General features: G+C 47.8%; 1 protein-coding gene across 1 annotated transcript in view; it reads right to left on the bottom strand.

Moving 5' to 3' along the window:
* Window positions 1-5130: 5130 nt before the first annotated feature.
* Window positions 5131-12857, bottom strand: part of FAM167A (family with sequence similarity 167 member A) — a 36060-nt gene continuing 28333 nt past the window's right edge. The window contains exon 4 of the mRNA XM_070415495.1: window positions 5131-8258. Coding sequence (XP_070271596.1) covers window positions 7995-8258 — 264 coding nt within the window. The 3' untranslated portion in view covers window positions 5131-7994. The remainder of the gene's footprint in view (window positions 8259-12857) is intronic.

Here is a 12857-nt window from a genome sequence, read left to right as displayed (position 1 = left end):
CCTGGAACAGGTCCTTCCCCTGCTACAATGCTGAAAGCCGTGCAGGTGGGGCAGGGTTGAGAGGTTTTGTCCAGCGATGCCCCAAACAGGGCACCCCTTCCAGGAGAGGCTCGCAGGGCAATGGGTGGCGTCCCTCGGGTGCCGGCCAGCGGACCTGGAGGTGAGTCTCCAGGAGACTTAACCTTGGGACTCCAGATGCCCTTTGGAAAGTTGTCCTTCCTCAGAGCTTCAGTTGCCCCTGCGAGGAGAAGGGGGTAGGAAGAAGGGCGCTCGGGGGCTCCCTGTCTGACAAAATGGTGTAGGAAATCCACACAGTCCTGCAAAGCGGAACCACGCCTTTGGGGTTTAGTCCCCAGGGAATGTCCACACCCTCCTGGTGCCCGTCCCTGCCGGTCGGGGGACGTGTCTGCAGAGAACTTATCTCCTCGCAGGGAGCAGTGGGCGACTGCTTTCCAGAGCCCTCAAGCGTTTGAGGTTTCTCTTCCTGAATCAGTTTCCTTTGCAGCCCGCCTAGCTGTCTCCATCGCTGTTTGCTTTGAGCCTGAGAACAGGGGATTTAAAAATAGCCAAGCCTGAAAGCTTCCATGGGCCTGAGCGGTTCTGTCAGATAGGGCCCTCGGCCCTGCGAGGCCTGTTTGTGTTGGCAGGGCCCCTTCGCCGCACCATGGTCTCTCTCCCCCGCCCGCCCGCCTGCCCACCCGCCACAGCCTTCTTCCCCAGGCGGTGGCAAGACCACAGGCTTTGGGCGCTGACATAGAGAGTCAGGAAGGGCCGGACATCTTCCCCTGCTGGGAAGCCCAAGGGAATGATGTCAATGGAGTTCAAAACACCCTTTTAAAATAAAGTTGATAAGATCTATGGGAGGCTCTGGGAGCCACTGTTTTTTTGTTTTGTTTTTAAAAATATATTTTATTGAATTTTTACAGAGAGGAAGGGAGAGGGATAGAGAGTTAGAAACATTGATGAGAGAGAAACATCGATCAGCTGCCTCTTGTACACCTCCTACTGGGGATGTGCCCGCAACCAAGGTACATGCCCTGACTGGAATCGAACCCGGGACCCTTCAGTCCGAAGGCCGACGCTCTATCCCAGGGGTCCTCAAACTACGGCCCGCGGGCCACATGCAAATACAAATATTGTATTTGTTCCCGTTTTGTTTTTTTACTTCAAAATAAGATATGTGCAGTGTGCATAGGAATTTGTTCATAGATTTTTTTTTAAACTATAGTCCGGCCCTCCAACGGTCTGAGGGACAGTGAACTGGCCCCCTGTTTAAAAAGTTTGAGGACCCCTGCTCTATCCACTGAGCCAAACCGGTTAGGGCTGGGAGCCACTGTTTTGACTGGTCACCAGTATGTGAGGCACACACGTAGGTCATGGGGCAGCTAATGCAGCATCGCTGTGTCTGTGAAATAGGAAGCTGCCCCCTCCTGGATATGTCACCTCCATTCCCCCCACACTCTGATCATCACCTCCCCCTTCCATTCAGTGTCCTTTTCTCCACCAGTACTCTCACCCAGCAACGCCCAGATGGCCCTGTAACCTCCAGCCAGGGCCCCCCCACTCCAGCCCTGTTGTCACCCCCATCCCCATGTCCCCTCTTCTCTCCTCACTCGGCTTGGATTCCTTGGTCCAACACTGCAATGGCTCCTTTGCAAAAACAGTTCAAAGTTTGCCTTCCCCATCCTTGCACATCTCTGCCTGACACATCCCCTCTGCTGTCCGCCTGGTCTGCGTCTGCACTGGGACAGCTAACCATGGCTGAGAGAGAACTCACTCACCCACACTCCCGGGCTTGGCTTCACACAGAGGACCAAGAGCCTCAAACGGGCAGCCCACACCGGAAGAGGAGGATCCACTTATGCTTCTCTAAGAAATTAACGTATTTATTTTCTGAGATAATTATTTCAAACTTCTTTCTCCTCAATCCTCTGACATTCCATCTGCTCCAAGTCACTTTCTCATTTCACAGAGAACATAAGAAGGATCCAATGCACAGATGAGGCCTTGCATATATGGGATGGTGAGGGCTTGTGGTGGGGGCAGGCTGAGGGGCCAATGAGTAGGGGGAAGAGGGACATATGTAATACTTTCAACAATAAATAATTATTTAAATAAATAAATAAAAATTTTTAAAAAAGGAATTAACAACAACAACAACAACAAAAAAGAAGGATCCAGTGGTACTCTCCTCCTCTTCCCAGCAGAGGTTTCCCTAGTCCAAGCACCTGCACCCAGGCCCTGCCTTTCCTCCTGCTATAGCAGGAGAAGCATTCTTGCTCCTCCCGGCTCAACCTCCTACTCATACTCCATCGCCTGCCTTCTCTCCTCCTTAAGGACGTCACTGCTGGTTGCCAGAGGGGAGGGGCTTGGGGAATGGGTGAAGAGGTGAAGGGATTAAGAAGTACAGATTGGCAGCTACAAAACAGTCATGGGGATGTGACTATAGGGAATACAGTCAATGACATTGTGATAACTCTCTGTGGTGCCAGGTGGGTGTGGAAATATCAAGGGGAACACTTTGCAAAGTATAGGACTATCTAACCACTATGCTGTATACCTGAAACTAATACAAAATAATATGGACTGTAAACTGTAATTGAAAAATAAGATTAAAGAAAAAAGAACTTCACTGCTGTAATTACCTTCTCTCTTGTGCACCATCAATTTCTCCCTCTCCGACGGGTTATTCCCACTGACAGATCTCAGATGCCAACACTCTTATTGCACAATTTTATTGTTATGCATTGTTAATAAACAATGGTACTATTTTAGACATTTATTTTATTATAGATTGTTACAAAAGAACAACCCAAAAATCGTTGTCCTGACTGTGTGTCTGCCCAGCTCCTAGTCTCTGCTCCTTGTGTAGCAAACTGCCTTGAAAGACTGTCTCTCTTCTCAGCCCCCACTTCTTCCTCTCCCATGTTCTCCTCAACCCACACACTGGACTTCGTGCTTACCCCTGCACTGAAATGCCTATCACACCGTAATAAATGGCTAAAGATCTTTATCTTGCTGAAACCTCTGTTTATTGTCCAATTCTTCCTCAGTTTCTCAGCAGCATTTGATATTGATGACACTCTCCTTCTTGAAACATCGTCTTCTTTAAGGCCTATTTCAGTTTCCTTCTACTTGGTGAGCTGTTGTCAGCCTCCAGCCTGCTCCTCCTTCTCCATCAGGACTCTAGGGAGGCCCCGAGATGCTGTTCTCAGCCCCCATTTTCTTATGTCTACATTCTCTCTTTAGAGTTTATCCAAGTAGGGTGTTTTTAATAGTATCCAGACATCCAAGTCCAGATTCCCAAATGTTTGTCCCCAATGTTGGCCTTCCCCTGAAGTCCAAGTCCTTATATCACCACCTGCTCCCTCCCCACTTGGATGTCTAATTCGACATGTCAAACAGAACTATCCATGCCGCCCCTCTACCCGTAGTCATGGTCCCCTCAAACTTTCCCCATCTCAGTAAATAGCCAGAGGGCTGTCGTTAATTCCTCTGTTTCCTTCAAATTCCACACCAAGCTAGCAGTGTGTCCTGGTGGCTTTACCCCCAAAGCATGTCCCCAAGTAAATCCCGAATGAGACCACCTGTCACCCCTCCTCAGCTATTATCTGAGTCCCTGTCGCCATCATGTCCACTGTAACCGCCTCCTAATTCTTCTGCTGGACTCTACCTCTGCCCCACTCCCCTTACGTTCTGCGTAGATCTTGCTAACATTTAAATAAGATCGTATAGCACCTCCCCGCTCAAAAACCTCAAACCACTTCTCGAACAACCCAAATAAAACCCTGACTCCTCACTCAGAACACGAGGCTGATGTGGCCTGCCGGGCCTGGCCGCTCACTCCCAGCACAGCCTGCACCGCAGCTGTACCGCAGACCGTGCTCCTTCCTGCCTCAGGGTCCGGCTCCCTGTTTTCTACCCAAAACCCTCTCTCTCCTCACCTTTGCATGGTGGCCTTTGCAGCTGAAACAGCACCTTCTCAGCAAAGCCTTTCCTGACCACGTGGGAAAAGCAGCCCCTCCCACATTGTCATCACATTTTATCTTCTCTGCGGCACTTAAAAATTGCTTAATTTATTTGGAGGCCAAATTAGAGGTGAAAAAGGTGCACGTGTGGTCCCATCTGGAGGAGTGGAAAGCCCAATGGCTTCTGAGTGCCCTCTGAACCACATGGCCAATGGTGATGCCGGGTTTCCAAGCGCCCACGCTGCCCCTCAGCTCACAACCCATCCTGTGCGCTCTTTGCGGGAAACAGATCTAGTCACCCATGTTGTAGGCAGGGGATCAATCTCAGGGGACTGCAGACAGCTTCTTTTGGGCTGTTCTTTCCACAAAATGGGACTACTAACACCTGTTTGGACCCTCTGACTTAGGCCTCTCCTGAGACCCCTGAGATAGGGAGTGATTCAAACATATCTCCGCTTGCCCACTCCATCCTTTGGAAGGTTTCTCCAAGGCCTGTGGACAACCTGTGCCAGTCTCCTGGGGCGTTTGTTGAAAACAGGTTCCTAGGCCCCATATTGGAGCTCCCATCCCTGCGGAGGAGCCCAGGAATTTCCCTGACAATATGCATTTGCAAGGGGTGCTCCGGGCGATCCTCATGCACGCTTAATTTTGAGGACTGCTGCTTTAAGAGGTTGAAAAAGTTTAAGGCACAGTTCTCAGAGCATGGCAAAGCTAAGCTCCACACTTCAAAGATGGAACTGTGATTTGAAATGCATGTCCTGTGGCTGCATGTTCAGGCATTGGTATAATCTGACCCAGTTACTCTGAATTCAATCAGAGTCACCTCTGGAAGGGACCACTGTGTGAGAGCATGGTGCTGGCCTTGGTGAAATTCAGGATAATGACTGCATCTCCTAATTCCACCCCTTGAGCTCACTTAGCCCACACTGGGAAGCCGCTGGCTGCAACCACCAAGAAGCAGTCCCTTGGGGAAGGCACCATAGAGGAAAAGAGGGATTATAGTGAATCTTTTTCTCCATTCAATGGTTGATTGTTCAATAATTCTTCTTCTTCTTCTTCTTCTTCTTCTTCTTCTTCTTCTTCTTCTTCTTCTCTCTCTCTCTCTCTCTCTCTCTCTCTCTCTCTCTTCTCAATTAAGTGTTTGACCCTATCCTTTAACAGAAACAATATACATCTTCTTTTGAAATATTTTTATTTCACTTTTTCTAACAGCAATATAGAAACAAATAATTGTAAAAAATAAAATTATAAATTGTCCATCGATTATGTAATAGCACTTGGTATTGCTACAAGGAGGAGGCCCGGGCTGGGTCAGGCCGTCTCAAGCCTGCCCAGGCTCTCCAGGCCTCTGTGATCACTGCTGAGCCCATGAAGGCATCAGATGTTACCGCACACGAAGTGTCAATGGAGACTTCGAGTTTACACCCAGGGGTCCTTGTGGGTGGCAAGGAGATGGGTAGATAATGAGTAAAACTGCAAACAGTATTGTATACACATGGTAAGCGAGAAGGTTGCTCTGGGGAGCTGGCATCTATGGACCCACACGAGGCAGGGGCTTCACAAAGCTGAATGGACTTGGTTAGTTATTTGTGTTCACTGTGTAAGTAGGGGAAGTCACAGACACTGGACAACAAGAAAACACACCAGTCTTTTCCCCTCCACCTCTCTTCTCTGATCCTCTCTTCTTTCTCCTTCCTTATCCCCAAATATTAAGTTCTCTTGGGATGAACTAAACAAAATAGCTGAAATAACTAACCTATCCAAAAAAGTGTGTCTTGAGTGCAGTTTCCTTTCCTGAAACAACAAAAAAAGTAGGCTGAGCAACTAAATTGCCCAGTTGATTCCGATTCAATTGGATTGACGAAATTCAACTACATCCTTCAACTTCAGTTGATTCCAGCTTTCTCAGTTACTGTGATGACTGATTTCTAGAAAGAAAAAAAATCAGTTTGGCTCTTGTTTTTTTAGAATATGGAATGAGCTCTCCTGTGTGAGTAGGTATATGTGTGTGTTTCTGTAGGGTGTGTGGTGGGTGTGCATAGGCCCTCCTGACACCCATGACCTCAAGACTCGTCTGGGAGAAGCCTGGCAGGAAGGCCTCTGCAGGACTTGGCAGTGCTTGGACGTATTCCTGGGGAGAGGCTATTACTGAGTGGAGAAAATCTCCCCCGTTTCCTGCCTGGGGGAGGGGGAGGGGTGGATGGCCTTCCTCCGAGGTCGCCATCGACCAGTCCTCTGGGCTTCAGACTTTTGTCACTGCTCAGAGTTGGGCCAAGACAAATCCAGCTATGTGGTTACAACTTCTCTGAAGGAAGCATAAACCCTCTGGCTCTTTGAAATCACAAGACCAACCTTCTTTTCTGTCCAACTAGGGACCATTCATTGGCATCTTCCTACTCCTGGCCACAAAAGAAAAGCAACCTTTTCCTAACATGGGTCCTGGTGTGTGTGTGTGTGTGTGTGTGTATGAGCCCCAGTGAGATTATACAGGAAGACAAAACATGAACGTCAGGGCAGCAGGACATCTTACTTCGACTATGGACTTGTGATTGGTAATATGTGTTCTGTGGGTCTGCTGTCCAGACATTGCTCTGAGTTTGACCCAAAGATTCTGAATTGCACGGTGGGAGGTGCACGTGAGGGCTGAGTGAGGTGGAGAGTAGAAGGGTTGGCAGTTTGTAGGTTTGGCAAAGCATTTAGGACCATCTTTGGAGTTCAAGTTCATTGATACATTATCTGTCTAGGCATTATCGATAATGATTTAACACATCAATATGGTATAGCCACTCATGAGCCGCGTCACCTGAGGGAAGTCATTTTCTCCTTCCCTGGCTTCACTTTACTACTTTGTGAATGAGAGGCCTCGATTAGGTGGCATCCAAGGTTAAAAATTCCCGCCTGCTGGGGAACACCTGACACATGGCACTCTATCGAGCTAACTTTCCTAACCTGTTCAGGTCTCTGTCCTCACCTTCGCGATCCTCATGCAAAACCCTGAACCTCTGTATTTGACCTACCTGACTGGCTTTGCCATTTGGACAAAAATCAAACAGTTATTAACAGGTTAGTGACAGATTAGTAACAGTCTGATTCCATTAAAATTCGTCATTTAAGTCAGGCACAGAATCTCAGAGGAGCTCAGGGTGAGCGTCTGGGCTTCCTCCAGTTTCTCTGGGTGGGCAAGAAGGTGACGTAGGTGACACTGGCAGAACCCACCAGGAGGCCATTGCTGGGCCCAGGGAAAATTCATTTATGGGAAATCCATGGACAGACCTGCCTGGTTCTGTCACCAGTCGTCTCCTAGGCACTCCCCCAGGGTATGGTGTGATGGCAAAGCGACTCTTTGGAAGTTGGCACTTGTACAAGTGGCCAGGCAGGCAACAGAGGGCATCTATGCTTGCTCCAGCCAAGCTAGACTGGTGTGTCCCAGCACCCGCTGGGTACAATTTACATTGTATCCTTTTGGTTTTCCTTTCCTGGTGGGTCCCTGTCGGGGTTGCTGAGTCACCCACTTAGGATGAATTCTAGCCAGTACTTAGAGGACAGCCACAGCAAGATGGGCACATCTGATATGTCTAATCGCCTCTGCCTGGGGGCTCCATGCCCGTGGGGAAGCCTTCTGTAATAATCACTGTTTTGCCCACCTCCTCCACCCCCACTTTGGGATCCCAGTTCTCATAGCACCAGTGATTCCAGGAAGCAGGAACATGGATCACTGAGGGGAGGACTGAGAGGTGTCATGCTGGAAACCCAAGTCTCATTGATCATCGGGATGGAGTGGCCCTTCTGCAGGACTCTTTGGGTATTAAGTGAGAGCCAGTCATGGGGATGTTGGGTTCCAAAGCTGGGGCCCCAGGGAGATCCCCTGCGGACAGGCCCTGGAGTCCACGGTTCACCAGTCTCAGGGAAGCTGTGCCTCTGGGGAGACCTACTTGAGGTATCTCAGCCTCACTTCCCTTCTCCCTACGCCCCCTCTCTACTTCCCAAACCCTCTGTTCTGGCTCCTCTGCCCTGTTGTAGGGCTGCTCAGCAGAGGGAGAACCTCCGGGAGTTGATGTTCATCTTGGTGACTCCAATGAGCTTGAGTGGCGTGGAGAGACTGAAGGAGGAGGCCAGCGGGGAGTCGCAGAAAAGGTCTGACAGCTCATCGCGCTCCTCCAGCTCATAGGTGGCGTCGTTGAGCATCCGCCTGTGGAGGTCGCAGGTCTGCTCTATCTTCAGCTTGTTGATGTCACTGCGCAGGCGCATGAGCTGTCTGGCCAGCTGCTGGTCCTGCAGCCGCATCTCCGTCTGGAAGGGAGGAGGGGGCGTCAGGGCTGAGCTGGAAGGGGCAGGGATGAGGGGAAGCGAGGAAGGGGGAAGGCTGCAGCTCCACAGCCTCTGACAAGCACAGACCTGCTAATAGGAGACTTAACTAATGGTTTGTTTCAGCAATTGGTCCACTCGGAGATGTTAACACGTTCCCAGCTCAGGGAAGTGAAAAGGCAAACATAGGGAGGTGACAAATGAGAATGTGCTTGCCAAACAACACTTTGTGCTATGCTAGACCCTGTCTAAATCCTTTTGGAAGAAGGACATGTCAGTTCTGGTGTATTTCCAGTCCAGTCTCATTGGTTACAGATACATACAGATGGAGTAAGCGTATAAAGAAATTAATGGGAATGATAAATACCAAATTCAGGAGCATGGTCACCTCTGGGCAGGAAGGAGGGAATGTGATTAGAGAAGGTATACAGGGGCTTCCACTTGTATTGGTAATGTTTTATATCTTATGTCGGGTGGTGGGTATATTCTCCTTTAAAAATTTTTTTTTATCCACACCTGAGGATAAGTTTATTGATTTATTTTTATTTTTTAGACAGAGAGAGGGAGAGAAACATGGATGTGAGAGAGAAACATCCATCGGTTGCTTCCTGTACACACCCCGACCAGAGATCAAACCCACAACCTAGTTATGTGGCCTGACCAGATGGGAAGATGCTCCAACTAACCCAGCCAACTGGCTAGGGCTCTATTATACTTTAAACATTTTAGAATGCTTGCAATATTTCTTAATAAGGTTTCAAAAGAGCCAAACATAAATATATGCTAATATTTATTGAATATTTTCCTATAAGCCAGATACTGTTCTAAGCTCTTTGGGTATGTATTAGCCAGCCATACAAAATACCATAGACTGGGAGGCTTAAACAACAGACATTAATTTCTCACAGCTCCAGAGGTCAGGAAGTCCAAGATGAAGTTGCGAGCTGATTCAGTTCCTAGTGAGGACCCTCTTCCTGGTCTGCAGATGGACACTTTCTCACTGTGTCCTCACGTGATGGAGAGAAAGATCTCTCTTTCTCTTTTCATAAGGACACTAATCCTGTCATGGGGACCCACCCTCATGACCTCGAAATCTAATCACCTCCCAAAGGTCCCACCCTCACATACCATCATACTGGGGATTGGAGCTTCAACATGTAAATTTGGGGAGGTGGGGGGAGACACAGACATTCAGTCCATAACAGGGTTTATTAATATGCAACAGTCAATCTTCTACAATTCCATTAAGTAATTTCACCGTCATCTCCACAATTTATATGTGAAGAGGTAGAGGCTCAGCCAAGTAGGTCACTGTGTCAAGTCCCAAAGCACACACATGGCAGAGCTGGGATTAGGAACTCAGACAATGAGACTCAGGAACCCACGCTACTGGCAACTAAGTCCTGTGCCTCTTCGGGGAGAGTCGGAGTGTGGGGGTATGGAGTGAGTTCTGTGCTCAGGGACCTCATAGGAGGCTCCTGATATTTCCAGTGCCTCAGTGTTTCCCATTAGGAAGGGGTGTGATAGTAACTCCGCACCTGATCTAACATGTATGGTTTCCATCGTTCATCTACATGTTAACCTGGTCGGAGCCGCACAGCCAGCCCCGAGGTTCCCCCAGGACAGTCTGAGTGTTTCACAAATCCGGGGGAGCTTCCGTGATTGCTCGGCTTCACAGCTGTGCGGTGGCAGAGGTGGGACTGGAGCTGAGGGATCTCCCGAGGGTCCTAGTGCGGAGCGTTTTCCATTAACGACACTGTCACAAGGTCACCAGCTGCACCTGCTTCCTTCTCACCTTTTACTCTGCCTGTGTTCGCAAGGGGGTATTTTTTAATGGTTTTGTGCCTCAGCTGTGTCGTTTGTCCAGCGCTTGGAGCCAAACTGATTTAGAAAAATCAACTGTGAGATCCCAGAGGGACCCTCCCCCTGGTTATGTAAATAAATCCAAATGTTCTCACTTCTGCCTGTTCAGATTTGGAATCACGTGCATTGCAGGGTAAAAAATAAGTGACTTCACTAGTAAGCATTTCATTTTTTCTCTCTTTCATTTTTATGTACTTCTACAGATCTCTTCCAATTTTATACATGAGGGAAATCAAGATAGAAAGTCTTGCTTGGGGATAGCAAAGTACTGTATTTAATGGCAGAACCAGGATTTAAGTTTACAGCCTTCACTTAAGTAGCGTACTTCTCAACCCTTAGGCATAACAACCTAAATTTATTGCCAATCAGAATGTATTGCTCTAGACCAGCGGTTCTCACATGGTATTTTGTTGAAGAGCCACACTCAAGGGGCCAAAGGGCCGCATGTGGCTCGCGAGCCACAGTTTGCTGACCACTGCTCTAGACGAACACCAAACTAACGAAGGCAGGTGTGCCCAGGGTAGCTGGTCATTTATTCATTTGGAGGCCTTAGCCATGCCTGGAACGGGGCTAGGTGCTGCCCAAACCCTTTGAAGGAGACAGTGTTCAAATCTGTCTGAAAGACAAGGCTGGCTCACACCCACTGTTTAATTTGATAAGGTCTTCTGAGAGTTTTACTCTACCACTTCTCTTTTCGGGTATTTTATAATTTGAAGAGAAATCTGTGAAAAGCTAAGAACCCTATGATTTCGATTTGAACTTTAGCCTCAGGAATTGGATCTTTGGTCTGAAAAGGTCCTTTAAAGTTGGAGACTTTCAGGTTGAGCAGGTGTCTGAGATGCGATGTGGCTTGCAGTGGGTACCTGGTGGGGGAAATGGGCCATTTTTCTATGACCAATAGATCTGGTCAAAGGCCAGAGCAATGAGTTAGAGCAACTTGTGAAAACCCATTAGAATCAGCTGGTCAGAGGGTGATAGTAAGGCACATGCCCAGTTCCCTTTGACCAGACAAAGGCCACCTCACTGGAGCCACCTCATGAACCCATTCAACTCTGCAGAAGAGAAAGAAAAGTCACACATCCAGTAGGGCTGGTGACTGCCCATCCTGCTGGTTTGTGTTCCAACATGAGGAGGGGTGGGGAATCTGCAGGTCTAGGCTCTGAGGGCCCCTCATAATGTGTGCGTCCCACCCTGGGAGTCTCTCGGAATATATATTTTGTTATGACCCCCGAACATAAACCAGCTATTTCATTTGATGCTCAAAGGAACAGTGTTTGTTCCAATTCTACAAGAAAAATCGGCAGTGCTAGCCTATTCTCACCTACTCTGTGGGCCACACAGGGGTTTTCCAGGGTGACTTTGCGCCTTAAATACTAACTGAGTCCCTGTTATAAGGTAACCCGACTGTAACCATATAGAAAAAAAAGTTCCCACCGCCCCTGCAGAAACCTAAGCAAAATGTGCAGGGCTCAGAGGTGGTATTTTTTCTAGAAAATTTTTTTTTCAATTGTGATTAAATACAAATAACATAAAACTTATCATCTTAACCATTTTAAAGTGTACAGTTTAGTAGCATTAAGTACATTTATATTGTTGTGCAGCCACCACCATCATCTATCTTCAGAACTCTTTACATCTTATAAAACTGAAACTCTGGGCCATGGCTGGATAGCTCAGTTGGTTAGAACATTGTTCCGATATGCCAAGGTTGTGGGTTTGATCTTCAATCAGGGCACATACAAGAATCAACCAATTAATTCAATGAATGCTTAACTAAGTGGAACAACAAATCTATATCTGTCTCTGTCTCTCTCCCCTTACCCCTCTCTCTAAAATCAATAAATAAATTAAAAAAACAACAACAACAAAAAACTGACACTCTGTCCCCATTAAACAGTTTCCAAACCCTGGCAACCACCATTCTACTCTCTGTCACTATGACGGTGACTACTTTAGAAACCTCATATGAATAAAATCTACAGTATTTGTCTCTCTTTTTCTTTTTAATATATTTTCTATTTATTTCAGAGAGAAAGGGAGAGGGGGAGAAAGATAGAAACATCAATGATGAGAGAGAATCATTGATTGGCTGCCTCCTGAACACCCCCCCTGGGGATTGAGCCAGCAACAGGCATATGCCTTTGACTGGAATCCAACTTGGGACCCTTCAGTCCACAGGCCGATGCTCTATCCACTGAGCCAAACCAGCTAGGGCTACCATATTTGTCTTTTTGTGGCTAGTTTATCTCACTCAGTACAATGTCCTCACAGTTCACACAGTTAAGAAGCTTTTTATAAATTAAATATTTTCAGAAAACGTAATGAACGTGTCTTTGCAGATCCTGTGTAGAGTAGGTCAGAAGAGTGGTAGTTCCTGAGGATGGTTCCCGAGAGCAGGGTCTGGGGATGAGCAACTCCTTCCTTTTTCTCTTTTCTGCCAAGGAGACACGTGGGGCAGCGATGACAACACCCTGTCTCCTGCCACATGATGCCAGATGCACTTTCCATATATTACTTACTGCATCTTCCCACAACTCTAGATGGCAGGTATTTTGATCTGCTTTATGGTTGAGGAAGCAAACTCAGAGAAGTTAAGGGACGCGCATGGTGGCACTGGGATCACACTGGGGCCTGTCAGAGCCCAGAGCTGGTGGCCTTTCTGTGACTTCTATCGACCTGAAGGGGGGCTGGGTCCCAGGGGCAGCAGAAACGGAACTTCAT

This window comes from Myotis yumanensis, unplaced genomic scaffold, assembly GCF_028538775.1.
Source record: "Myotis yumanensis isolate MYYU_CA2020_CCGP unplaced genomic scaffold, mMyoYum1.0.hap1 SCAF_5, whole genome shotgun sequence".
Classification (NCBI taxonomy): Eukaryota; Metazoa; Chordata; class Mammalia; order Chiroptera; family Vespertilionidae; genus Myotis; species Myotis yumanensis.
Note: the sequence above shows the minus strand (reverse complement) of the source record. Positions and strands in the feature narration are given on the sequence as shown.